At 40.9% G+C, this 26,076-nt stretch overlaps 2 protein-coding genes across 2 annotated transcripts; one reads left to right on the forward strand and one right to left on the reverse strand.

Annotated features, from left to right (window-relative positions):
* The first annotated feature begins 69 nt into the window (after window positions 1-69).
* On the forward strand, window positions 70-6,056 carry LOC101175074 (protein RIC-3). The gene is made up of 6 exons (XM_004069446.3): window positions 70-507; window positions 2,163-2,389; window positions 2,562-2,640; window positions 3,028-3,121; window positions 4,584-4,711; window positions 4,797-6,056. The coding sequence occupies exons 1-6, from the start codon at window positions 387-389 to the stop codon at window positions 5,210-5,212; spliced, it is 1,065 nt and encodes a 354-aa protein (XP_004069494.1). The 5' UTR covers window positions 70-386; the 3' UTR covers window positions 5,213-6,056.
* A 4,216-nt stretch (window positions 6,057-10,272) lies between these two features.
* Window positions 10,273-14,788, reverse strand: psma1 (proteasome subunit alpha 1). The gene is made up of 10 exons (XM_004069392.2): window positions 14,614-14,788; window positions 13,730-13,774; window positions 13,527-13,628; window positions 13,186-13,289; window positions 12,020-12,108; window positions 11,786-11,856; window positions 11,567-11,696; window positions 11,338-11,417; window positions 11,158-11,262; window positions 10,273-10,538 (listed from the first exon to the last, which is right to left on the reverse strand). The coding sequence occupies exons 1-10, from the start codon at window positions 14,614-14,616 to the stop codon at window positions 10,476-10,478; spliced, it is 792 nt and encodes a 263-aa protein (XP_004069440.1). The 5' UTR covers window positions 14,617-14,788; the 3' UTR covers window positions 10,273-10,475.
* Window positions 14,789-26,076: the final 11,288 nt, after the last annotated feature.

Below are 26,076 nucleotides of genomic sequence, written 5' to 3' on the forward strand. Positions count from 1 at the left end.
TGCGACAAACGTGAAATACCTGTTTTTTTATGTTGCTAATGTAGGTGGAATGAAAATATACATCAGTAAGGATGCAAATGAATATAAATGTGTACATTTTCCTCTAAATAACCTTCAAGAACACGTGTATAAGAAGGGAAACACCAAACATTAAAGCAAAGTATTCACCGTCACATTTATTCCGCCTCTGCAGGATTTATGACGGAAAACATCTATGAAACAGGGGCCCTCTGGCGCCTCCCAGCGGGGAAACGCGGTAATACCGCTCAGGTGCACTTCCGGTCCCGCTGTCAAAGAGGAAGTTCAACTGAGCTCTGTTTATTATTATTTTTTTCCAGCTCAAGCCTCTCTTGTATGGTAATTTTCGGGTAATAGCAGTGATCGAGATGACGATGTCAACGTTCCAGAAAGTGACCCTGGCGACGTGCGTTGTGCTTTGCGTCGCACTGCTGCTGCCCAAGATCCTGTTATCCAGAGGGAGGAAGGATGCTGCCGAGCGGCCGGAGGGTGCGTCACTATTCACGGTCATTCTCTGACGGTCAAAGGGCCTCCGTTCTTCATTTTCACACAGCAAGGAAGCGGTCTTCAAATGCGGGCGGTCACCTTTTTGAAATGTGCTCAGAGATCTTTACTTAAAGAAAAAATATTAGCACGTCTTTCAAGCGTCGCAGTTCTAGCAGTTATACTTTCATCCCTGCAGGGGGCGCCAAATATACCTGTGTTTATGCACAATACAAAAACGACCGAAGAAGAAGCACGGACGCAATTATGAAATCGATTTAATACGTAATAAACCATTAAGCAATCTATCTATACCAGGAGTGTCACTGAGGGCCACATCAGCATAGTGGCTGTCCTCAAAGGGCCAGATGTAACTTATGCATGTAACTAAATGTAATGAAAAATAAATGTACCTACTCCTTAATGTTAACTCATTATTTATTTATTCTAACTTTAAAGTGACAATTACAGTGGCATAGAAAACATGTGTTTACATGTTACTTTGGCATAAATCCTATTAACTTTTTCTGCTAATTAAAACCCACATAACTCCAGTAATGAAGGATCAAACTGTCCAAGTGAATAAAGACAAACAACATTAAATTGAACTATAAAGAACATGTGTCACACGTGTTACATTTTACAAAAAAGGCTGCACACAGCCGTGCATCCAACTGATGGTTTGATGACAACAATTTGTCTGCATAAACACACATAAGAGGTGCAAACATTGAATAATTACAACAGCTACACATAAATAATATGTAATCGACTAAAAAAAAAATGTTAAGAAACTAAAAACTTTTATGTTCTCCTGGGCCCACATAAAATGACTTGGCGTGCCACATTTGGCCCCCGGGCCTTGAGTTTGACACATGTGATCTATACGAAGGAGTATCAGGGCCACCGTAAAAGAAAAAACAAACAAACTTATGAGAAGAAAATCATAAACCAATGTGAAAAACTGTCAAAGTTTTTTTGGCAATAAAGTTATAAAGTTATGGGGGGGGAGTCAGAATTTTAAAAATAAAGTCGTAAAATTATTAAAAAAACATCTATATTTTTTTGCAAAAAAGTTCATATAATTATGAGAAAAGAAGTCGAAATGTTAGGACAATGAAATTTTACAAATCCGCTTCAAAAGGTTGTAATTTTATAAAATAAAAGCCATGCTTTTTCAAAAATAAAATGTTTCACCAAAGACACTATTCTGTTTATTTTCATTGCAGACAACTGAGAGAAATGTACAACTTTATATTCAGAAATTACAACTTTATTTTCAAAAAAGCCCAAGTTTTTCTGGTAAAATCACAACTTTTTAAATCATACATTAACAATTTTACTCTTGTAAAATGTTGACTTAAAAAAATGTGTATAACAATGTCTTAACATTTTTATGTTTTCCTCCTATAATGTTATCACTGTATTTTTCTAATTGTACAACTTTATTGTTCTATATTGGTTTGTTTTTCTGTCATTGTGGCCCCACTCTTGTACAAATATCATGGGAAACACTTGAATAAATATATTTTCAAAAAGTTAAACTCATTAAATAAGTATAAGAAACAGATAAATAATAGACGAGTGAATGTTTTCGCTTCAGATGATTAAATACAGATTTCTGTGTCTGTTATTCCTTTCAACCCTCCTTCCCCTTGCAGGTTCAGGTTATTTCCCACCCAGGGTTCACCCTCAGATGGCCCCAGAGGGCAGAGGTCAGAGGGCCGCGGGGTCCAGCTTCTCCAGAGCTCATAGTCCAGAGACGTCAGCCAAGACCAAGGGAGGAGGAGCAGGACCAGGAGCCGGGGGAAAGTCCAACCTGGCAGGACAGATTATTCCTGTGTACGGCTTTGGAATCTTGCTCTACATCCTCTACATTCTGTTCAAGGTAAAGTAGATGCAGCTGCCAAAAAGATGGAATGAAAAATAAAAAAAAAGCGGTGACCGTTTCTTCATAAATATACTTCTGAAAAGTGTCATCGGTTTATGATGAAAGGAGGGGGTAGAAGTAGAAATGTTTACAAACTGTATCCAAACTTTTTGTTTTGTCTTCCTGTTAGATCACGTCTAAAGGAAGCAGCAAGCCCCCAGAGAGCAAGTTCCATCCCATCCGCTCAGAGAACATGAAGAGAAAGATCAGTGAGTTTTTATAAACTTTCAGTTATTTTGATCAGAATTGATAGTTTCTATGTTTTAAAGAGCATGTAATCCAGAGCTCCTCCACATCTTCATGTCACTGCCTGCTCCTGAAATCACAGACTTGTTTAGCAGATGTTAGGTTGTTCTATGAGAACTGTTAAATGAAGGGAAAAACCCTAAATGCAGTCATTTTAATGAGCTCCAACTGAATACTTCTTATTTTCGGTCCATTAGTTTAACAGGGAATGTGATGTTGGTTCCAATAACGGGTCATAAAAGGATGAATTCATCTAACCAGAGGAAAAAAAAAACCAAACTGTTCCCTGCTGATTTCTTCTCTAACGGCTCTTGTGGCTCTTTTTCCCCCTGAACCACATGGATCTCCAGCTGACTTTGAGCTGGCCCAGCTGCAGGAGAAGCTGAGAGTGACGGAGCTGGTGATGGAGAACATCGTCTCCAGTGCCCATCACAGTCCCGACAGGTGTGTTTAGCCCTTTTGATGCGTGGTTTTATCCTACCGCAGTAAATGCTAGAAACCAGGGCTGCACGATATGAGGAAAACTCGCGACTTGCGATATTAGTGATCAATGTCGCGATGACGATTTAACTTGCGATAAATGAAAAAATAGCAAAACGAATCAAAACATACTTTTCATTTCACTACAGCAGTTTAAAAATTATCCTCCAAATGATCCTCGTCTAGATAGGAGGCAAACATCCAACATTAAAGGGCTCCATCCCATTGGTCAAATGCATAAATGCATTTATTTGATTCGTTAAATATGTCAAGCTGCCATCAGATTCTTTTAGCACATTTATGGTAACCATTTATTGCAACTTTCGCCGTCTTTTGCGATATGCGTATTGCACAGCTTGCGATTTATTGTGCAGGCCTACAATAAATATAGCTGAAAAAACTATAGATCCAAACCTGCAGCTGCTGAAACTCTGATATGTTGGATGTCCCACTCTGATCATCTTTTGATCTATTGAAAAATCTTTTAATTATAATTATGTCGCTTTTAGCCCAAATACAAAAAGCTGTCATTTTCTCAGACATAGTTTCTGCAGAGCAGCAGCAGATGGTTATTCGAGGTTTGTCTCTGAAATGTGGGCGAAACTGTTGGAACTCCACCCCCCTTTCCCTCTTTGATGCTGAGAGCTGTCTGTTTACACACTCTCCTGCTAGCTTACAGCCTCTCACGGCTCCAGTCTAACATTACATTGAAATGGTGATCAATATTGGAGCTATCCAGCCGTACAGTGCTGATCCAGAGTCCAGTTCAGACGAGGAAAACAAAGACGTACATGGATCTGTTTGTCTGCAAGTGGATGCATCAGAATGGAGCAGATATTTATATGTAACAAAAACAATCTTTTGCAAACTGCATTTTTTTTATCTTCTCCTAATTCACAATGAATAAACCCTCAGAAATTCAGTTTTGATCTTAATTTCTTTGAAAATGTCCTCTATCATGAGAAAAATGCTACAGGAACACGATAAAAACACCAAAAACACCATTTTCATTGAAATGTTTTTTTTTTACTTTATTTGCTACGTTGTGTTGAGATTTTGTTTTTCCGAAGGTCAGTTTTATCATTATTACACTTGTTTTAACCATTTGAACACTTTTTTAATAGTAAATTCTTGGTCTTAAGGAGGGATACTATATTGGGAGTTGTAATTACTTGTAAATTCTTGGTTTTAATAACCAAACATTGACATTTTTTAAATTTTTCAGTTAAAATTATTCAAATAGTTGCAAATAAATTCTTTTGTTTTTTTAATGAATGATGGATGGATGGATGGATAGAGAGAGAGAGAGAGAGAGAGAGAGAGAGAGAGAGAAAGAGAGAGATGGATGGATGGATGGATGGAAAGATGGCCATCCTCACATATAGCATAATGAAAGACCAAACCATCTTCTCTCCCTGGGCTTCAGGGTGACAGGGGTGACTCCAGACCAGGAGCAGAGTCTTCTGCAGACGCTGACAGAGATCACCCGCGTGATGCAGGAGGGTCAGCTGGTGGACGGCTTAGCCCCCGAAAAAATCCACAGCGACTGGAATGGTGCGGGAAAGCAGACGAGCAAAACAAACAAACTGTTTGCTTGAAGGGAGAAGAAATGACCTGCAGCACTAGTTTCTGTTTTCAGATCACCCTGGAGACCATCATCAGTACTGGGAACACCCCCACTGCTGCTGTCAGCACCGTTCAAATGCTGGAGCAGAGCGGGAAGCGGAGGGAGACCCCGCGCCTCGAGGCGGAGGAGGGGGGGACACAGAGGTGAGCTCAGAGATGGTTTCTACAGCAGCGGCCAGTGCAGGCGCGGTGCAAGAGAGTGATTTAACACTAAGGGAGGAGGAGAACAACCATATGGAGGAATGTGGCGATGCTGGCATCCTGGAGGAGGAGCTGGACGGAGTCCTGAAGGAGCTGGAGCTTAGTCTGAGGGTGACGTCCACGAAGGAGCAGGAAAAAACACAGGAACCCGGGAATTTGACAGACAAATCCTGCAGCTCCGTCAGGCGGAGGAATAAGAGGAGGAGGACGAAGAAACCCGCACAGTGACTTCTACATGACCTCTGACCTGCAAGTCAGTTTTAACACCGCTGTTACAGACGGCGCTGTAGCAGCGGTTTCAGGCTGTAGTCATGTTTCTGTTCGCCTGACACTAGTGTTTTATGTGTTTGAGTTTCTGAAAAATGCTTGCAGTGACAAAAAACATCAGATTTATGATGCATTTTCAAATAAATAGAATGTTTCAAGTTCAACCATTGACTGTAAATGAGAACTGGACTGAGTGACCCCTCCCCCTGGTGTTCCAAACAGGAAGTACCTGCTGATTCCAAGAAGCCAAAATCAACTAACTAGAATAGTTATTCTGACCAACAGAATAACTGCCTTTTCTTTTAACACGTTCTTGATCATTTTTTTCATGATATTTTGTCTTTATTTCAAGTTCTAAAAGGACCAATCAGACGCCTCAGTGAAACTTTGTGGTCTCACGTTTGGAAAGTTTGACAGATTTTGTGTAGCCCACTGTCAACTGGTACGGGTGTGGACTTCCGACAAGTTCACTCCTGGTTGGCGAGAGTGGTTGCCATAGAAACACTGACTTTGATTGACTCGGCCCAATCACTGTTTCCTGACGTCCTCTGGTTCCAACATGGCGGGGTGCAGATCACAAGAAAAATGGCGACTAAGTGGAGTTTATTTTGTTGGAGCGAAGTCGTGTTCTACGGATGACATCACACTGACGCCGTCCAGTTCTCCTTTACAGTAAAAGCTTCTGGAAAGGTGGCGAGTATCTCCATCTTCTAAAACATTGAACCTATCAAAGCCGATCCTTCATGCATGAAACGCTGCAATCAATGCTGTTAATAAACTACTGGAAGTGAGGTTCAGAACACGTCTTCCATGGGTTTTTTATTTGTTTTTGATCCCTGCCACACACTTCAAAACTCACCAAAATGTGCACACACACCTGTTACCCGGTGAAAAGGACATTTGAGCATCGTGGAAAACCCTACCTATAAAAAATGATGACATCACAGCGGGAAAAACCATCAAAAAAAGTAAAAAAAAAAGAATGTGGCCAGAAAACATCAAAATCCACTAACAAAACCAAAACATAGGATTTCCAAAGCCGGTTTTGAAATTATGGGTTGGCCACACGATCTACAGCTTGGCAGTTTTTGGCAATGTGTCTACCGCCACAACCAAAGTTTTGTTGACCTCTGACCCCAGGAAGAGGACATGATCTTGATTTAAAAAAAAAAAAATCCCCGTTTAGGATTTTGATCCATCGCCTCCTAACTCCTCCAGCATTGTTGGGAAGCTACTAGGTTTTAAGGTTTTGAATGGCGTTTCCGTGGTGAACTCACCAGAGGCGTTTCCCTGTTAACAACACTTTTTTTTTTGATTGTGAAACTTTAATACTCGAACCATTGGCTAAGGCTGAACAAAACGATAATCAAATTAAATCAAATCAAACTTTATTTATAAAGCACTTTTCATATAAAAATATAACACAAAGTGCTTTACATTAAAACAACAAAATATAAAAACAAGCAAGCATTAATAAATAAATAAATAAATAATAGGGCCCCCCTCCCCGTACCTAGCCCCCCACGCCTTTCACACCTCCCACTCTCTAACTGATGGGAAATGACAATGAAAAATAGGCTGTAAAACATATGCTGAGCACAAAAACATGATGCGGGAAACGCTAGTAATTGGAACCTCCCCCCCTCTGAACAGCCGCATAGAAAGCCAAATGCAGCATCACAGGCGGGGACCACTCCACCACAGCTAAGCGGTGATGCAGGTCCCCATCTAGAGCCGCAGTGGCTGAACAGCAGCCGCCCCAGAGGGAGAGGTTCCAGCTGAGGAAGCACCGGAAATAAAAATGAATAAAAATGAGAATCAAAAAGTAAACATATTGATAAAAACGATAAAACATTGAAATAAGGTAAATTAAAATAACACGTTAAAAATCAGGTTCAAGTTCATAAAACAAGATAAAATGGATAGATAAATAAATAAAATAAAAATAGAAAATACATATAGATAAATAACTGAATGAATAAATATAAGTAGTAAAATAAATAAATAAATAATTAAAATTAACTAAAAGCCAGGTTCAAAAGATTGGTCTTGAGCCTTTTCTTCAAAGCATCAATGCTCTCTGCGGCTCTCAGGTCCTCTGGCAGACTGTTCCATAAACGGGGGCCATAGTGCTGTAAAGCAGCTCTCCATAGGTTTTAGTTTTTACAGTTGGAATGGTTAACAGACCAGTGCCGGAGGATCTCTGGGTCCGCGAGGGTTCATACTTTACTAAAAGATCTGATAGATAAGAAGGCGCAAGACCGTTAAGACATTTAAAAACTGTTAAAAGTATCTTACAATCAATCCTGAAGCATATGGGGAGCCAATGCAGGAATTTCAAAATTGGGGTGATGTGAGCCCGCCTTTTGGTCTTGGTGAGAATTCGTGCAGCAGAATTTTGGAGAAGCTGAAGGTTAATATTAGTTTTTGGAAGACCAGCAAGCAGGGTGTTACAGTAATCAATTTTACTCATGATAAAAGCATGCATTAACATCTCGATATTCGCAAGAGAGAGTAGTGGGCGGACTCTAGCCAGATTTCTGAGATGATAAAAACCAGTTTTAACCACCTGTTTTATATGTGGGATAAAAGTCAGCTTAGAGTCAAAGATAACACCCAGGTTTCTGACTTAAGGAAAGTTCCTGTAGCTTCAGAAACTGTTTCTCTCTCTTGGCTTCAGGACCAATAACTAAAATTTCAGTTTTTTCCTGGTTGAGCTGCAGAAAATTATTTGCCATCCATAATTTTACATCTAAAATACAGTTAAAAAGTGCTTCTATTGGCCTTGTGTCATCAGGAGACATAGCTATGTACAGCTGGGTATCATCAGCATAGCTATGAAAACTGATGTTGTGGCTCCTGATGACACTCCCCAGGGGAAGCATGTAAATGTTAAAAAGCAAGGGGCCCAGGATGGAACCTTGAGGCACCCCACAATTAATTTCATGGACCCCAGAAAAATATGTGTCCATGCTTACCATAAAGCTTCTCTCCATGAGATACGACTCGAACCACTTGAGAACAGTCCCTGAAAGGCCAAGACTTTTAAGTCTGTTTACAAGGATCAGGTGATCAACAGTATCAAATGCTGCACTTAGATCTAACAGAACTAGTACTGAGATCTGACCTAAATCCAAGGCACACCTAAGATCATTAACAATTTTTAACAAGGCTGTCTCTGTGCTGTGGTTCGTTCTAAAGCCAGACTGGTTTATCTCAAAAATGTTGTTTTGTAAGAGAAACTCGTTTAGCTGAATAAAAACGAGTTTTTCTAAAACCTTACTTAAAAATGGCAAGTTGGACACAGGTCTGTAGTTATTAAAAACGGAAGGGTCTAAATTAGTTTTTTTGAGTAACGGTTTCACCACTGCCGTTTTAAAGGCAGCAGGAAAAATACCCGTCTGTAGAGAGGAGTTCATGATATTTAAAATCTCACTCTCAAAAGACCCATAAAATGATTTAAAAGTGATGTAGGGATGGGGTCTAAAAAACAAGTTGTTGGATTAGCTTGGGAGAAAACTCGACCAAGTATTACAGCACTTTGGTGAACCTTGTTCTGTTTAAAGTGCTTTATAAATAAAGTTGAGTTGAGTTGAGTTGAGCTTCAACCAGGTCAAAACTGTCCAGTGCTTCCTCAGGTAAAATCAAGCCAACATTTCCAATAAAAAGGCTTTTCTGTCCTTTTATGATGTTCACTCTGACAGAATCAATCTTGCTCCTGAAGTGGTCTGCAAAGTCCTCACACAATGAGGCGGAGGCTGGCATTGTGTTTTTGTTCACATTTGAGTTAATTAAAGATTCAATTGTGGTGAAGAGGACTCTGGGGTTATTTTTATTTACAGAAATGATGTTCGCAAAATATGAATTTCTGTTCTGTTTTACTGTTTGATTATATAGTTTTAGTTGGTTTTGGTATAATTGATAGTTTATTTCAAGTTTGTGTTTTCTCCAAAGTCTTTCGACAGATCTTCAACGTCTCTTCAATTGTTTAATTTCCTCATTTCTCCAAGGGTGCGTGGGTTTGATTCTTAGATTTTAGAGGAGCAACTGAGTCGAGACTGGATTTTAATTTACTGTTAAAACTTTCAACAAGTAGATCACAGGGGGCCGGTAAGACAGGTGGAGAGTTGGAGCGAACAGATGTAATAAATTTTTCGACCACTTCAGGAGTCAAGTAGCATTATAATATATACAATATGAACATAATAGGAATGTGGGCGTGGTTAACAAAAAATATTTGTTCCCACGACAATCCCAAAATTTACTTTTGTAGATTCTTCCAGTGATGAAAGTGAGGCAATGGAAAAAATCCCTGAACTTTTCTTTGAGCGATATGGCGGGTGCGGAGCGAAATTTTTGAAAAATACATGGTCTTAGATGAATTCTGGTACATTCTGGCAGCTAGTTCTTCACTTCTTAATCAAGAAACTAAGACTAATTGGAGCTTCATGATTTGTCATTCAAACCCCTAGTTTGACTTGCCATTAAGGACTTCCTGGTCCTAAAAAAGAATTTGGATAATTGCTAAAAGTAACACAATCCTACAATCTACGCTTTTCCTTAAAGCTGCAAAACATACAATTGCTAAAATATAGTAACATCAAAACCCCCAAATGGCAAAAAGAACACCAGTAACTATGATATTCTATGAAAGTACCTCATTTATTTGAACGATTTCTGCTTTAGAAATACCGTTTTCTCAAACTATAATTACATCAAAATAAGGGATCTGCTTTAAACTATCTTTCTATAACATATCTTCTCAAAATTAAATAGATCTGTTTGTCAGGAGACCAAAAACTAAAACGCTTGCTATGGTAAAATACTGACAGAGAAGTCACTATTTTTGAAAAAAAGAAGAAGTGTTTTTTCAGTAATTTCTCCATGCGGGGTGGCAGTGAAGACGGTGGGTCGTGCCTGCGGGCCTCACTATGCTGCTCACGGCTTTAATTTCCATTTACTTTTCCTAAAACATCCTTAAACCCGTGTGTTTGTATTCTAGAAAGGAGTGCACACAAAACTCAAAAAAGACAATTTATTACTTGTATGATGGTGAACTTTGACCCATACAAAAGAAACATCACATGTTGATGTCAGTAGAGACTATTGTGGAGAAACAGTGGCACATTAGGACAGCTTCCCTCTAGAGGAAATTCTCTGTGCTGCAGCAAGTCTCAGTGGGTTCGGGATGGACAGGATGCGGATGTGGGGTCGAGTTCCTGCCTCAGTGCTCCATTGGCTCATCGGGAGCGTCTCCAGCAGGAGGATCATCAGCAGGCTGGACAGCCTGGAACACAAACAGAAATGTGTTACATGGTCACCTGTGTTTGCATTGAGCTCGATTCCCTAAGCAAATGTGCTGCTTGACTGCCAAAAAGCCATTTATAAACTAGATGTTCCTGCAGCGTGTGGTGTGGGAGGAGCTACTGTGTGCAACTTCCAGCCTGGAAGCATTGACAGAATATCTCATTTACAGTGGAAGACACGGCTGATGTTGAGAGATCAGGTCGATTCCTTTTAAAGAGTGTCTGTGATCCCGTCTCCATGTTTTGGGTTCATTCAGAGACTCTTCCACCATCTAATCTGAAGGACAGACGATCTCAGCGCTTCTCTGTGACCCAGTTTGACGACTTGCTGTCTCGCTTTAGTCCGAGGGGGTACAAAATAAAAAACGTTCAGGATGAAAATGATCAGATTCTCGTCCATGTTGGTTTTGGACTGCATCTTCATCAACACCATGCAGGCTAAAGCGGAGTCCCTGATTGGCTGACGTGCTCAAAAGGCACACTGACCACTCTGAAAGTGGACGCTCCTGATGCAAGAATGGTGTTTGGTGTGAACGTAGCTTAAGATGCGTAAACAAATAGTAGATGTTGATGGTGGTGATAAGAAGTTCTCTGTTGCACCTTTCTCTGTGGCCTCTCCTCCAGTCCAACCAGGAACGGAGCAACATCATCGTCATCATAGATGGTGAACTCCATTTCTTTTCCCACAATGCCAATGGAAACATTCTGAAAGGGAGTCTCAGGTTCAGAACATGCATAAATGCTCTGTGACACTGATAAGGGGGCCTTGGGGCTGCGTACCTTGGTGGTCAGGTCCTGCTCAGCTGGAAGAGTTTCTCTGAGGGCGCGGAGGCCATGTTGGACCAGGTCGTTCAGATTACCTGACGACAGAAAAACATTCATCAGTTTCATTTCAGACTAATCTTTTCATTGAAGGATTGTTTTAAATAGGAATCATCAGAAACTACAGACGTTCTTTAGGTGTTGCATCTGAACATGCTGAAGGAGAGAACTCCAAACTCAAACCTACAGTCAGAAAACTTGTCCATGCACCTCTCCAGGTACGTGCGTGCAGACTGGGAGCGCGCTCCGATGGACATGGCTTTGCAGTCAAAGTAATTTGCTGATGGACAGGTCTGGAAGATGTGAGGTCCCATGTCCTGAGTCAGAAAAGAAAAAACGGTTAGCTTTAGGTTTTTTTTTGTCTGAATGTAGAGAGAAATAAGATTAAAACCATGAGCGTACTCACATCATAGCCAGCAATGAGGAGTCCCACTCCGTAGGGCCTCCTTCCATACCTCTGTGTTGGGATTTGGGTTTCTGTAAACTCAGTCAAGGATCACTGCTGCCGTTTCCATTTCTGGAAGCAATCTAACAGAAAAGACCCAACTCCTGGTTGTCCAACTTAGTTTTACAAACTCAGCTTTTTCTTGTTTCTTGTAACGTAGCTCCTTGAACAGGAGAGTGTATTTTTAGAGGATACTGCTGCCGATTAAAGACACGAGGCGGGATGTGGGGAGAGGCCTGTCGAAGACAAATCTGGAGTCCAAGCACTCCTGACGCATGAAGTTACTGCAAGACAGAAAAGGTTTTGGTCTTCAGACAAAAGGCCGTTCTCAGGTTCGTGCTCAGCACTTGACTGTAGATGCTGCTAATGATGAGGCCAACAGCAAACATTCAGCTGCTTCTTCATCGTTACAGAACAGAGCTCCATACTGCAACGTTTGTTTGTTTCCGGATTCTGTAGTCCGGGCAGAGAATGAGAGCTGCCTGTTGGTTGTTTCTCATTATTAGAGAGGAGAAAAGTGAACTGGGCTCTCATCGGCTCTACAGGCAGTTTCCTGATTGGTTTTTCTGCTAGTCCTGTAAAAACACTGTCACAGTCATCAAGTCCACTAAACGTGAATGCATCAACTAGTTTCTCCAAGCTCTGTTCAAGACATCCGATCTTTAATACTTGAACTATTTTTAAGATGTTAGTCTGCAGATTTGGTGACTGCCTTAATGCATTTATCAAAACATAGGACTGTATCCATGACTACACCCATGTTTCTGGCCTAGTTGGTGGTTTTTAGATGAATAGATTGAAGCTCTATATGACATCAAACCACTTCTCTTTAGCCCCAAACACAACAAAAAGTGTCTATTCATCATTTTCCAAATATGTGTTTCTGCAGCTCATCGCTTCTCCAGTGGATGGATCAAACGCAGAGAACACTGTTCACCAATCCAGGAGCGTAGCTTTAACTTTCATTTTAAATACGACAAAATGTAAAAATGGATGCACTTAAAATGCGTGCAGGCAATGCGCATCTTGGCTGCAGTTTTTGTGCTGGTTGCAAGTAAATACATGCGAATAACATCAGCCAAGGCAATAACCTCAGTTTTGTGTTTGTTCAGCTGAAGTAATTGAGGCACATCCAGTCTTTCATATATTAAATACTTTTACCAAGAGCTTGTAGAGGGCCTTGCTCTCCTGTGATTTCTATATCTGTTTGTCATCTGTGTAACGCCATAAATTAACCAATGTTAGTGTTTAGATGTACAGTTGACACCCATGAAAAGTGACATTTCTCCCCAAACACAAGAAGTTTAACACAAGAAAACATGGAAAAAATGTTCAGGTCCATGGAAGTCGCTGCAACTCACCAGAGCAGCCGAGCGTCCGCCGTCAGTCCAGCAATGGAGATGCCAATGTGGTTATCAACATGAAGGATCTTCTTCTGGTGGGCAGCCAGCTCAGACTGGGCTCTCTGCAGACCAAAAAGGCACAACAGTAATGTGTGGTGTGTTACAGATCTTTAACGACATGTTTTAATTAATAAGAAAGACAGGAAAGTGCCGGCTAGTATGAATATTAATGGGTGTAACCAAACACTGTCATGGAGGTTAAGGCTCAAATAACACTAAAGGAGAGTTGAGCACGTGAAAAGAGCCGTTTCAGCGTAATGGAGGCTGGCAGCAGTTCTAGTCGTGTTGAGTGACGTTACCTTAAGTGCAACCAGGACCGCGTGAGTTCTGGACTTCAGTCCGACGGTTGCAGAACCTTGTTTCACAGCCTCCATGGCATATTCGATCTGATGAATGCGGCCCTGCGTTTGCACCGACAAACCAAACAGTCAAACTACACACAGCCGGACAAAACCAACACACAAACAACAACACACGCTCCAGTAAGTAAAGGGCAGCTTACCTGAGGACTCCATACCGTTACGTCGTTGTCGTACTGATTGCGGAACTAGGAGGGAACACAAACGCGCGTTATGATAATAACACAGCATCCTTCTCATGATCTACAGCCAGGCTTACATAGTTGTCCTGCATTAGTACGGTTAGTGTTCTCGTCTCTAGACTCCAAACCAACTGCACCGTGTTCGCGGTCAGAACGTCTCATAAGGATTGGAAGGACGCGTTTCAATTACTACAGACTGAATAATTAATCAACCTGTTCGTGTCATCCTCAAGAAAAACGATTGAATCCAGCAGTGGATGCAGCAAACCAGCTAGCTACCTGCTGCTTCTACTAATTTAGTTCGGTTCTTATTATCTGTAATAAAATCAAATGATTTAATATGAATATCATCATCATGATACGTGAAATGATCCCAATGGCTGTAACTCCATAACTGACGGACTACGTTGTGTTTTTAAATCTAGAAGAAAGCGAAGAGCTGAAGAAAAACGAAAGTGAAGACATGACTGGACTCCCGATGCTAACTTTTAGCTAGCTGTTAGGATTAGCTTGTTCGCAACAAGGTATTCCAAAAATATTACATTTCTAATCTGCTATTTGCAATGTTTTCTCACTATTAAACCTGTTTTACTTTAACAGTTTAAAGTACTTAACTAACTTCTATTGTTTAGAGTGAGCTAATACTTAAAGCTAATGTTAGCGGCTGTTTTGCTTACTCACAGTGCAGACCAACTTAGCTAAGCTAACTTTAGCATGGAAATATTTTAACAATTTCTTGAGGCTTAAAAAGTAACAGTTTAGGATCGAATGCGTTTTCTTACATTCCTAGAAACGTTTTCTGGTACCGAACGGAGGATTTGTCGTTAAATTTCCCTCACACTTACCATCTCTGCTAAAGTCTCGCTTCCTCCGCCTGCGCCGGGATCTCGATTTAGTTTCCTGGGTTCCTCGGCAGACGGCAGGGAAAAGCAGCAGAAAGCCGATTTCAAACGATCGATGATTTCAATGATCGATGCCTTTGAAGAGCCGAACAGAACCAGCAGAGCTATAGAATAGAGCAGAATAAAATAGAATAGAATAGAATAGAATAGAATAGAATAGAATAGGATTAAAACACAAACAAACAGACTCGTGGTTTAAATGTCAACATAATAAACAAAACACAAGTAATACGTCAGAATTAAAATACTAGTTAGACAATTCTTCTAAACTTTAAAAATATAAAAAAACGTTACTAACCTAATGGCGTCCATACCAGTTAATAGACTAATTAAAAACCATATTATTTAAAATATTGTGTAAGATGCTTAATACTTGGGCAAGACACTGAACCCCCACTGAAATACTTAATATTAATAATTCTTTTCCTTATTTTTTCCCTTTTTTTTCCTTTTAAACATTTTTTGGGGTACAAAAACCATCACTTTAAAAACAATAAACAATAATTTCACAAGAAACAAATTCTATAAAAGTCTTTATGGTCAAATAGTATCTAAAGAGTAAATGTTTTTCTATCAATTTTGATGTTTAATATTTTTAAAACAAGCATGTCTAGTTGTGCAACAGTACTAGGTTAAGCGTGAAACATGCATGTCTTTACCAAAGGAAAAGAAAATCCAAATGTCACTGCACATGCTTCAAACCAAAGATTGATTTCGGCATCTTATTCTGCAATGGTGGTATTTCATAATTTACTATCTGGACCACATGGTTGAGATGTGATTGTGCTAAAGACACTGATTTAATGACAGTTGTATCTGGACATGAAGAAAACTGTTAGTAGTTTTATTGTTCTAAAACTTTAATCAACTAAAACAAAGATAAAAAACAGTGCAGCAAACCTGCAAAAATCTGCAAATAAATAATAAAGTTTTGCATGATTTTATATTGTTTTCAGTCTGAATATTTCACCCTCTGGTGATTTTGTAGGAAGTTTGTGTTCAATTACTTAACGAGCTTTCAGAGCAGACAGGTTAAATTCACATCATTTCCACATCATCCCTGTAGTCTATTTATTTATTTGAAAGCTGATCTCTGAGGTGACCCCTGAAGGGATGTGCTGACAGGCGAACAACAGCAGCAGCATTTGTCATATTTGTGTTATAGTCACCGTTTACCCCGCTGCGGTTTCTTTACACATGAATTTGAAGAAGGAAAGCCGAGAAATGGAGAAAGAGGTTGCATCAACATTTCTTGGTAAAAAGAATCCTAAATAAAGAGTATTGAAGCAAAACAAAACAAAACAATGTTATTAATTCCAACGTCAGGGTTGACTGTTTCTTCATTCAAGTTTGTATTGTGGTAACAACTTTTTGGGGGGATTAATTTATTGATTTTATCTTCTAACATGCAGATACAATTCCAGCAAGGAAATACTGTTTAAATAATAAAAAATAAATAAATAAATAAATAAAAACATTAAATGACATCATAACAATAAAAACGAAAGAATGAAAATATTTCTAACAAAATGTGGGCATGAGTTTATTAAAGCCCACCCCTTTTCCATTTTCCTGCTGTCTTTACACTTCCATTGTAAATAAGTATTTTCCTAAAGTAACAAATAATGGAGGAATTTCTCAAGTGCGTTCATGCAGTTTGTTGAAAGAAACTATAATCCTTTAGCACATTTAGATTTGTGCAAAAACAAATCTGTGTTTGGATAGGCTAAAAAACACAGTTACATCTTAAGGAGTAAGAATTACTCTGAGGATAAAAAAAATTCTACATTACTTAAGTTTGAACATTCTTTTTTATATTTTTCTTTTACTTCAGTCGTTGTTTCCTTTGGCTCAACTATGGTAGTGTCTTCAGATGACCACTAGATGGCAGCAGTCAATTGGAGGTGTTGTTTGCATGCTCCCTGCATTTTTTTTTGGGAAAAATGTAAAGATTTAGTCACAAACTACCATCTGATCTACACTTTGAGTTTCAGGTGCATTTATCAGTTTTTAATCTCCAGTAATTTTCACATTGTTTTAGAAAATGACCTAGAAAATAAAAAATGTTGACAAAGGCATGAAAAATCTGTGTCATCATTCAGTCACAAGAAATGGCACGGTTTTGTGCTTCAAGTTGTTTTTCTGCAAACATATTGTGTGTTTGCATTTATGTTGCTTGTCTTGTCAGCTCAGATAAATCCGGTTTAGCCATAAAAAGGTAAACTGCACCTTATTGTGCTTTTGTCTGCGCTTTCAGAGAGATCAAGTTAACCTGATGAGAGGCTTTTCTTGTTTGAATAAAGCCAGTTTAAAAGAAAACAAAAATATCAATACATTATTTAAATGCTGATTAAAGGAGAGCTTCAGTTAGTAATTTAGAATCAACTCTGCCTGTCGTAGAGTGTGACATGTTTGAAACATGAGCTGTGTGTCTGTTTGTCTGGTTTCTCCTCAGCCACATTTCCACTGATGCCACTTTATCAAGAATCCCTGAGGAGCTGCTCAAGAGACTTTTAAAGTTGACTGATTTTCTCTTTAACTATTACAAGTTTTCTAAAATAATGTCATTATTTAAATTGAGAAAAGTAATGTTATGGCAATAACACAGCATCCTCAAGCATCAAAGTTGATGGCTGGATTAATTGAAAGTTAAGTGAAAACGCTCTTCAGTTTTTTTCTCATTCAAGGTGATGCCAAATGAGGGGGGTCAATAGATGAGCCACATACGGCGTCATTCTTCTTTTCTTTACTTCCTCAAAAACTATGTAAAACTACAAAATGAATGAACTCAGTCGGGGTGGGATTATATAAACTTGCTTCTTCCAACTCTTTTTCAAGCATTCAATAAATCAAGCTCTGCTTGAATTTAGTTAATGATCACTATATTTAATTAAGAAAATGTGACTTAAGTGTGTCTTTGTCTTTCTTCCTTTTTCATCTATGCTTTTCATCATTTCTGTCAGGAGTTTGATAAATATGTGTGATTTTTTAAAATGTATTGACTACAATTAATGCTTGAAATAAAGAAAAAAAAATCGAATCTTTTCCATGAACCGTGTTCTGATTTATTCTGATGTCAGGATCTTAATGCTGACAAAGTTTCAACCATGGACACATGACGGACACGCGTGGGGAGGGGAACGGGACATTTCAGGCGGGGACTTCCAGCTTTCGGCGATCCCTCTTATTAGGCTCCACTTTTGATCCTCTTTTTCTGTTTCTGTTGTTTTCCATAGACAGTGCCTCTGCCCCTCCACACTCCGTTGATGATATCTGATGTATCTTTGATCCAGGAGGGGGGGAACGTGGAAAAGAGGAGGGGTGAATTAGTGAGACTGTGCTGACGAGATCCGCTCCTCTGCCAAGGCAGCAGCGGCGGCAGCAGCAGCAGCACGACGGCAACCATTACATCAACGCTCCAGCAGCCTCCTCCTCTGTGATTAAGATTGTAGAGGCTGTGCTGAGCTCAGCAGGTTTTTTTCCCCTTATTAAACTCTGCCAAAGAGCCCCCCCCCCCACCCAACCATTTAATTTTTCAAATGGAGGGCAGCCTGAGTCACTGCATGATGCGTCCAAGCCACATTGTGAGCCCAAACTTGGAGGATTAAAGCTGGACTTGGAGGAGTGCCTTCAAATGTGCTTTTAGTGCACAGAATCCCCCCCCCACAGCCACACATCCTTCATGCATGCAGACACATGTTGCACTAAATCCTTCATTGCTAATATGCCTTTTTTTTTGTTTTTATTTACACGGGTGGGCTCATGTTTGGGGAAGGTGGCATCTTTGCCAAGGTTTGCATTCGTCTGGCAGCTGTTTTTTTTACATTCCAGGTCAGAGGTTAACTGCAACCGTGCAGCCAGCAAAGGAAATGAAGAGGTTCCAGGAGTCCGAACAGGGAACATTTGACGGCTAAAAGCCAAACTCTTACGTCAGAAGAGTCCTGCAGAGATGTAGTTCACTTCCGTCCGTCACTTCCCTGGTGTTGATGAAAGCACTTATGCGGCATTTTGGTGGCAAAAAGCTCTCTGGCTCAGTTGAATCCGGACATTGTGTGCTTACTTGTGTTAGAAGTCTCTACGCCTGCGAATAGACAGCGAATAGGTATGAAGCCAAAAAAAGGGATTCCATTGATCTTTGCATGAATGCACAGCAGCCTCTGAGTCAGTCGAACTCCTTTCACCTAAAGCTGAAATGGAATTATGAATGCAGTTAAACGGAGTCATTTTAGGAACTCCAATCATCATTTTTATAATCTTTTTCCGGGCGCAAATGTCGTGAAATGTGTACACAATAGGGCCGCAGAACCGGAGCGCATCGCATTAATTTTCTGATTGAGGCTGACCTCAGCTCCTGGAACTGAAGTTTGAAGATTTCCTTTGATGGCAGCTTTCCTTTTTTCCGAACCGTTTTTTTTTAACCCTCTCTGTGGTCATGAGGAGCAGGAGTCCATCTGTGTGACACAGCGTCATGTGACGGACAAGAAAAGACACCAAAGGGTCATTTTTTTACAACGTATTCCCCCAGAGCAACACGCGCATTACACAACATTCAAAAGTTTCAAACAAAATTTTGAAGCGTTTGAATTTGCTTCCATCATAACTTTTATTGCTTTTAATTCTTTCACTTCATGCATTTCCATGAAATCCAGAATACTTCTAAGAATGGATAAATAGTTTGATTTGCTCCAGGGCGTCTGCAACAGTGGTTTTGCTTTGATATTTCAGAGGTTTTTCCTTTCTGAATTTCACAAACAGGCTGCTCGGTGTGTAGTGGTTAGCACCCTCACCTCACAGAAAGAGGGTCCTGGTTCAAATCCTGACGTGTTGCAACCGCTTTTTAAGAATCCGCTGTGTTCTGAATATAAAAACAGTGATGGTTTACTTAAAATATAAAATATAAATTTGTCAAAATTTGTTCTGACGCAATGCATTGTGGTCTAAGTCTACCAATCTAGTGAGCATCAATGCACACTGGTTTTTCGCTGAGACTTCTGGGAAATTTCTATGGCACTGGATTTAGGAATTGTAGATTCGGACAGCACTACAAAATTGTGAATGCACTTTAGTGCACTATATAGTGCGTAGTGAAGGAATTTGGACATAACCTATGACACATGGGCGCACATGTGTGTGGATTTTCTCCAGGCTCCTCCCACAGTCCAGCAACATACTAAATTGTCCATGTTGGCCTGCAACAGACTAGCAACCTGTTCCGGGTGAACCCTGCCTTTGCCCAGCTGGGATAGGCTCCAGCAACCCCTCCTCCAAAAAAAAAACAAAAAAAAACCAATAAACAAAAACAAACAATCACACTCACACACAGTTGAAATGATTGATAGATTTTCTCAAATCTTGGCAGGTCATTATTATCTCTATACATCAGACTTTATTTAGGTTTTTAGAGGCTCTAACATCCAGATTCTTGTGATTTTTGATTGTTACTGACAGTAGACTCTGTTACTCCACACAAAAGTCAGTTGAGGGTTCAGTGGGCAGCAGCAGGATGAAGCGGGGGTCTGTGAAGACAACTTTGGTGGTAGAAAACCAAAGGAGACCCTTGAAAATGGCTTTAATAGAGACGTGTGGACATTTCCATGGTTTGAAAAAAGTTAAATTACCCCTGATGAGCACATCTATAAGTTCATTCAAATCATCTCCATAGAAAATTTTGAGTAAAAATATGACTTAGAATTACAAAACGGAATCTGTTGCACACATGCTTTTGTAAATCTGACCATTTATCATGTTTCCTACACTATATGGCGAACCTTAAAGCCTTGATTTTCTTTTTTTCTGACATTGTGCCTTATGATCTGGAGCGCCTTGTAACCCTTGTGCTATCCTTGGCACTTTAACATTGGGAGTTGGGTCATCTAGACCCACTAGACAGTGCTTTGAACCTTTTTTCTTCAATGATTTGTGATCTTCACTGGTGTCTATAGATTACATGAAATCTTTCCACCTTTATCCACCTTTGACATGGTAGGGAGAACACGTCAATGTAAGGGTGGGGTCATCTAAGATAGCACAAGATTTCATGGAATCCATGAACACCAGTGAAGATCACAAATCATTGAAGAAAAAAGGTTCAGAGCACTGTCTAATGGGTCTAGATGACCCAAATCCCAATGTTAAAGGGCCTAGGATAGCACAAGGGTTACATTGCTTTGTTGAAAATGGAATAATACAAATCTTAATACAGCGATCCCCGGCCGCATTTTCTTCTTTGCCGGGCGTCAACAGCTGATCGTGTAAACAATGCACCAGTGGTTCGTTTTAGACCCAGAAGTGGTGGAAAACAGTCCAGAAAGAGGGCAGCAGACATGCCACTCTACTCATTATTGTAAAAAAAAAAAAGGTCCATGTCTGTTAAAAGAGTTTGTATTAAGAAACAAAAACAGCTAAGCTAACTGCCATAAGCTACTGTAAAAAAGATCAAATTAAAAATATATATAAATAAATAAACGTCATTAGTATCAGGATACCTAACTGTCTTTCTTTTTTGAATTTCTTTCCTTTTAAATATCGCTACGGTCGGCCACCATTTAGCTGACATTAGCTCTGAGCTTCTTGATTTTGTTTTTTCCATCCATCATCATAAACCGACTCTAACCCTGTCGGGGTCTCTGTGCTGCCAGAGTCGTCCCAGCTAAAGTGGGGTACACCTGGACAGGTCCAGGGGCTGGAGTGAGTGAGCCTGCTCCTCCTGTTCTGGGATTAAACTGGCTGGCGAAGCAGGGATCCCCCGCCCCCGCTTCACTGCCGCTTCCCGCTGCCCGGTGGGCCGGCGCGCGAGCGGGTATCCCCCCCACCGCCTGCTCGGGTTTTTAATAAGAAAAATGTCACAAGAACATGTTGAAAACACACTTGAACGGGAGATTGCAATACATCAAACCGCACAGTAAGTTGGCGGGAAACACATGGGTCAACCTGACTGCTCAAACCAGCCAGGTGGAAACAAGGCAGCAACAAAGGTGCACCCAAAGCGACCTCACATCATCCTCTGCAACGATCATTACAAAAGAGATACACTCAAAAATCATGCGATAGAAGTGATAGAATACTCCAGACTTCTTATTTTTGTCTGTGTTTCTTTGTAATTTTCAACACAAAAATACACTGAGATTCTTTTAGTTCTGACTGATTTCCAAACTTCCATCCTTTTCCTCAGTTTTGTTTGTCTCTTCTTATCAGCATGTCTGCAATCAGAGAAATCTGATCACTATTCTGGCTCTCTTTAACAATTTTTTGAACATTTTTATAAAAGTCTCTGCTTTGAAATCCAACTAATTCACCATCAGAGATGAGAACATTATGTTCCTTTATACCCCAGAACAATTCCAAACTGGGCTGATCTCAGCTGCGCGGTCTCTTTACATGATGACACATGATTTGACGACAGCAAAAAAGCTGGAAGAGGCTCAGGATGAGTCACTCTTTCTAATTGAATTTGATATTCCTGAACAGATTGTCGTTGTTTTTCTTGTGAACAAAGGTAGAATTTACAACAGATCAAACCAAGACATGGATGCTCGTCTGATGCTGTCTGACAAAATCTGAGTTCTTGACTCATGAAGATCTTTCAAGTGAGGTGGATACTGAGGTCACTTCTAGAAATGTACTGTACTCATTGAACAGTACTGAACACCATTGACAGAAAACTGTGATGTTCCTGTTTTATGTGTTTTTTAGAAAAAAAAACTATTTACTTAGTGATTGATGAAGTCAAATTAAAGCTCAATGCACAGGAGACCATTGCTCCAAACCTGAACTTTAAAGTGACGCCATCCTGACACAGATCAAGGAAGTTACCATTAACCCTTCCTGCACACTAAGCAATCTAACCGGTCAGATGCAGTCAACAGTGGGGGTGGGGGGGACTTGGTAGTGTTCCCCCTCCCATGGTTGCCTTGTGGAATAGCCCCCCCCCCCCCTCTCGGTTTTAAATGCACCTTAGACAAATAGGACCCTTGGTGGGGGGGGGGGGGGGGGTGCCTGGACATCACTGCCAGCAAGCAGGAGATGTCCTTTTAGCACCCTACCTGCCAATTTTAACTGCCCCCCCCTTAGTACACACACCCTTTAACCCTCAAAATATACACTCCAACATTTACACACATACATGCAATTCATAAGTAAGGTGGGACCTAGGACCATCTGTCCCCTACCCCATCCCTGGTAGGGGAACTGGGCCCTTGGCAGCGGCGACCGTGTTCCCTGGGTGCTGGTTCCTGGGCCCGGCGGCCCTCTCTCCACGCAGGGAGAGGGATCCCTGATCTCTCTGGCAAGACCAAGAGCCGGGGATCACATTATATCTGAGTCAGGGGATGTCTGTGTCCCTGTAGAGTGGGTTTTGGTCCTTTCCCCTGAGTGCTGGGCCTCCCCAAATTTCCAACTATGGGTGAGCCTGGTCGGGCCATGTTTACAACACCTCTTGTGGACCCCCTCTTTTCCTGGGTGCCCTCCTCCTGGGCGGGGGCGGCTGGCTCCTTCCTAGACTAACCGTGGGCCGGGTGGGTGGCTGCCTGGAGCGCGGGGCGGGTCTCCCTTGGGGGATCCTGGCTTGTACCTGGGGTTGGGGTGGGGGGATACCCAGAACTCCTGGGTGGTGATGAGGTGCTCGTCTGGAGCTTGGGGCGCTCTTCTGGGGCGGGGTCCCGCGTTGGGCCCTCCCGGTGCATGGGGGGCTGCTCTCCTGGTTGGGCTGGAGCTGCACTCTCTGTCCCTCCATGCGTCCCTGCTCTCTGGGTTTGGGGGCCCCCGTAGCAGTCCTGCTGGCCCTGGCCTGGGTGGCGGATGTGATCACCCGGGGGGCGGTTGTTCTCTATTCGCTGCCGTGCGGGCGTTGAGGGGTTCTGGCTGCCGCTGCTGCTGCGGTGGGGTTCTTGGTGTGGGGATGGCTGGGCACTCCCCCTCCTTCTTTTTAAATTCCATCATCCATTTAAGAGGAACATAAACACTCACTTGAGCCTGAGCACAGGTGTTAGCTCACCTTTGCACAAATATTTTGCGTGATTGAATGAAATATTTCACACTAGTTGGTTTGAATGCATAAGTGTGCATGTGTGAACATTATTTGTATTGTGTACATGTTGACATGTGAACATTTTTGGAGCCAACAGGTGTGTTTATAACATTTGAGTGTCTGTGTGGACAGGCCCCGCCCTTATAGACTTGTAGTACATCTGAACCTCACTGTAATGAGTACAACCATCCAGCAACTTATGCTGCTTCATGGTTTTACCCCCCCCCCCCCCTCTAATTTCCCTCTATCTTCTTCCCTTCTTTCCTTTTCCGTCCGGTCCAACACAAAAGATTTTCAAATATGATTAAAATGAATTAAGTTTGGCCTCCATTACAAAAGGGGTTTATTCAGACATACCTCTGGTTTGTCAGAAGATTCATAACCCCTGTTGTTAAAGTAAAATAGGTCAAACACAAGAGGCCTTCAGCTCTCATCTGTATGCCCAGCTGTTGGACAGGACAAGAACTCCCTTTCAGTCATTTGTTTCACTTTTTTTTACTGTTAAACATTGTTTTTTCCAATGACCCTCCTGGTCCTTCAAGGGTTTAAAGCCATCAGGATGGATGGGATCAGGTCAAAAAGGTGAAAATGTACAACATGAACTAAACAACTGTAGGAGTGGAAGAAGAAACCATTTTTAAAAGTTTAAGTGTGCATTTATTAACAAAAAAAAGGTTTACAAAGGTTTGTAGCTGAGCACAGATATGCACGACTGGCTTCAGCGAGTGCCGTAAACAACCCGAGCTGCAGTGTGTGATCATGTCATCAGCCAGGATGGAGAAATGCATCCTGACATTACGTAATATTGTGTATTTGATGCAGCAGTGCAAGCATGAGAGCATGTTAAGGCACAGAGGCTTTCCAATCAATACTTTCAGATAAGAAACCCAGGCAGCAGCCTCGACATGAACGGATTCTGGGTAACAGGGAAAGGTTAGCTCAATTTGACATTTATTCTTTTTGACTTTTTCACTTGGTTGTTCATAAAATCCACTTAAAAAGCTCAGGAGTCTAGACTCATTGGTATACATTTGTTTGTATTGTTTTATAGACTTCAGAAATAAAATAAAAGTGATATTTTTGGTCTTGCTTCACAGCAGCTGCTGAAACAAAGCTTTGGGGTGAATTGGATCTTTTGTGGGCGAGTGTTGCTCTGGAGCCACCTGGCTGCTCAGGCTAATCATTTCATTAAAGTCCCTTAATGGCTTCTTGTGCTTCAGGATCTATCATGTCAAAGTAATGGCTTTTACGAGTGAATGTTTCTTTTAAATGCACTTGACTGATTGGAAAACCTTCCCTTGTTGGGTGGTGAAGAACGGACTGCAAAGGCTGAGTACACCTTATTAATTTCACTGTCATGCTGGTTGAATCATTTACTGGTGGCAGACATAACTACCTAAACACAGGCGACGTAGCACGGAAAAGTTGAATTCCACAGATCATCTAGGTTTCATTGGCAGCTGATGGTTTATCAAGTGATATAATGGACGAAAAAAATAACACCTTTTCAAAGTGATCATGTAAACATTTTCATCAGGTTAAAAGGAAAACCTCATGTTGAAAAAAGGATAAGGGTGAATACAAGGATCAATAAAGACATGAAACAGAAAAAGAGATGTATGTAACCACATTTGAATCCTCTGAGTTTCTTTTCCCCAAATGTTGAGGATCTTTGTTTCCATTTAGTAGTGTTTGAATCCAATGACCAGAATATAAAGACCCACTGATGTAGGACCTAAAATACAGGAGACCAGGCTTGGTGACGCAAAGGTAAACGTAGACATTTAAGAAGTTAACCCAGAACATGTCAAAAACCCCATGGGGAAGCAAAGACAGGGACAATGCGGGGCAGAACAGAAAACCCGACGCTTAAATACACTCAGGGCAATTGACAGAAATAAAAACAGCTGTGGATGATCAACATAAACCTGGAGTGACTGATAGGGGAACAACTCAAAACATGACCAAAACCAAGGACACAACTGGAAAACCAAACGAAATAGCAGGATCCTTACACCCACTCCAATACAAATTGTGTTTTTGGTGTTTTTTTCTGGCATTTTTCTCATGTAGAGCTCAAAATTGCATTTCTGAGTATTTATTTATTCATATTGATGAGCATCAGAAACAAAAAAAAAAGCCATGTGAAAAAGCTTGTGGGTGTGATGGAGGTGCTACAGTCAACATGGCCACAAACTTCCTGCTACGCTCCATTCTGATGCATCCATTTATCTCCTTGTCTGTTTTCCTCGTCTGATCTGGCATCTGGTTCAGAACTGTACAGCTGGATAGCTCCAATACGTCTCGCCATTTCTGTTGCACCACTACTGTGAGATCGGGAGACAGTGTAAATAAAGGGATGATGGGAAGTCAGGGCAGGC

Source organism: Oryzias latipes, chromosome 6, assembly GCF_002234675.1.
Source record: "Oryzias latipes chromosome 6, ASM223467v1".
Lineage (NCBI taxonomy): Eukaryota > Metazoa > Chordata > Actinopteri > Beloniformes > Adrianichthyidae > Oryzias > Oryzias latipes.

Excerpts from the sequence above, each read along its gene's own strand:
- LOC101175074 (XM_004069446.3), top strand. The coding sequence starts at position 387 with ATGACGATGTCAACGTTCCAGAAAGTGACCCTGGCGACGTGCGTTGTG. Across the intron at positions 2,390-2,561 it reads TCCTCTACATTCTGTTCAAG|ATCACGTCTAAAGGAAGCAG; the intron begins GTAAAGTAGATG and ends TCTTCCTGTTAG. Across the intron at positions 2,641-3,027 it reads GAACATGAAGAGAAAGATCA|CTGACTTTGAGCTGGCCCAG; the intron begins GTGAGTTTTTAT and ends ATGGATCTCCAG.
- psma1 (XM_004069392.2), bottom strand. Across the intron at positions 11,857-12,019 it reads CGTGTCTTTAATCGGCAGCA|AAACCCAAATCCCAACACAG; the intron begins GTATCCTCTAAA and ends CTGAGTTTACAG. Across the intron at positions 10,539-11,157 it reads AGGAGAGGCCACAGAGAAAG|GCTGTCCAGCCTGCTGATGA; the intron begins GTGCAACAGAGA and ends TTTGTGTTCCAG.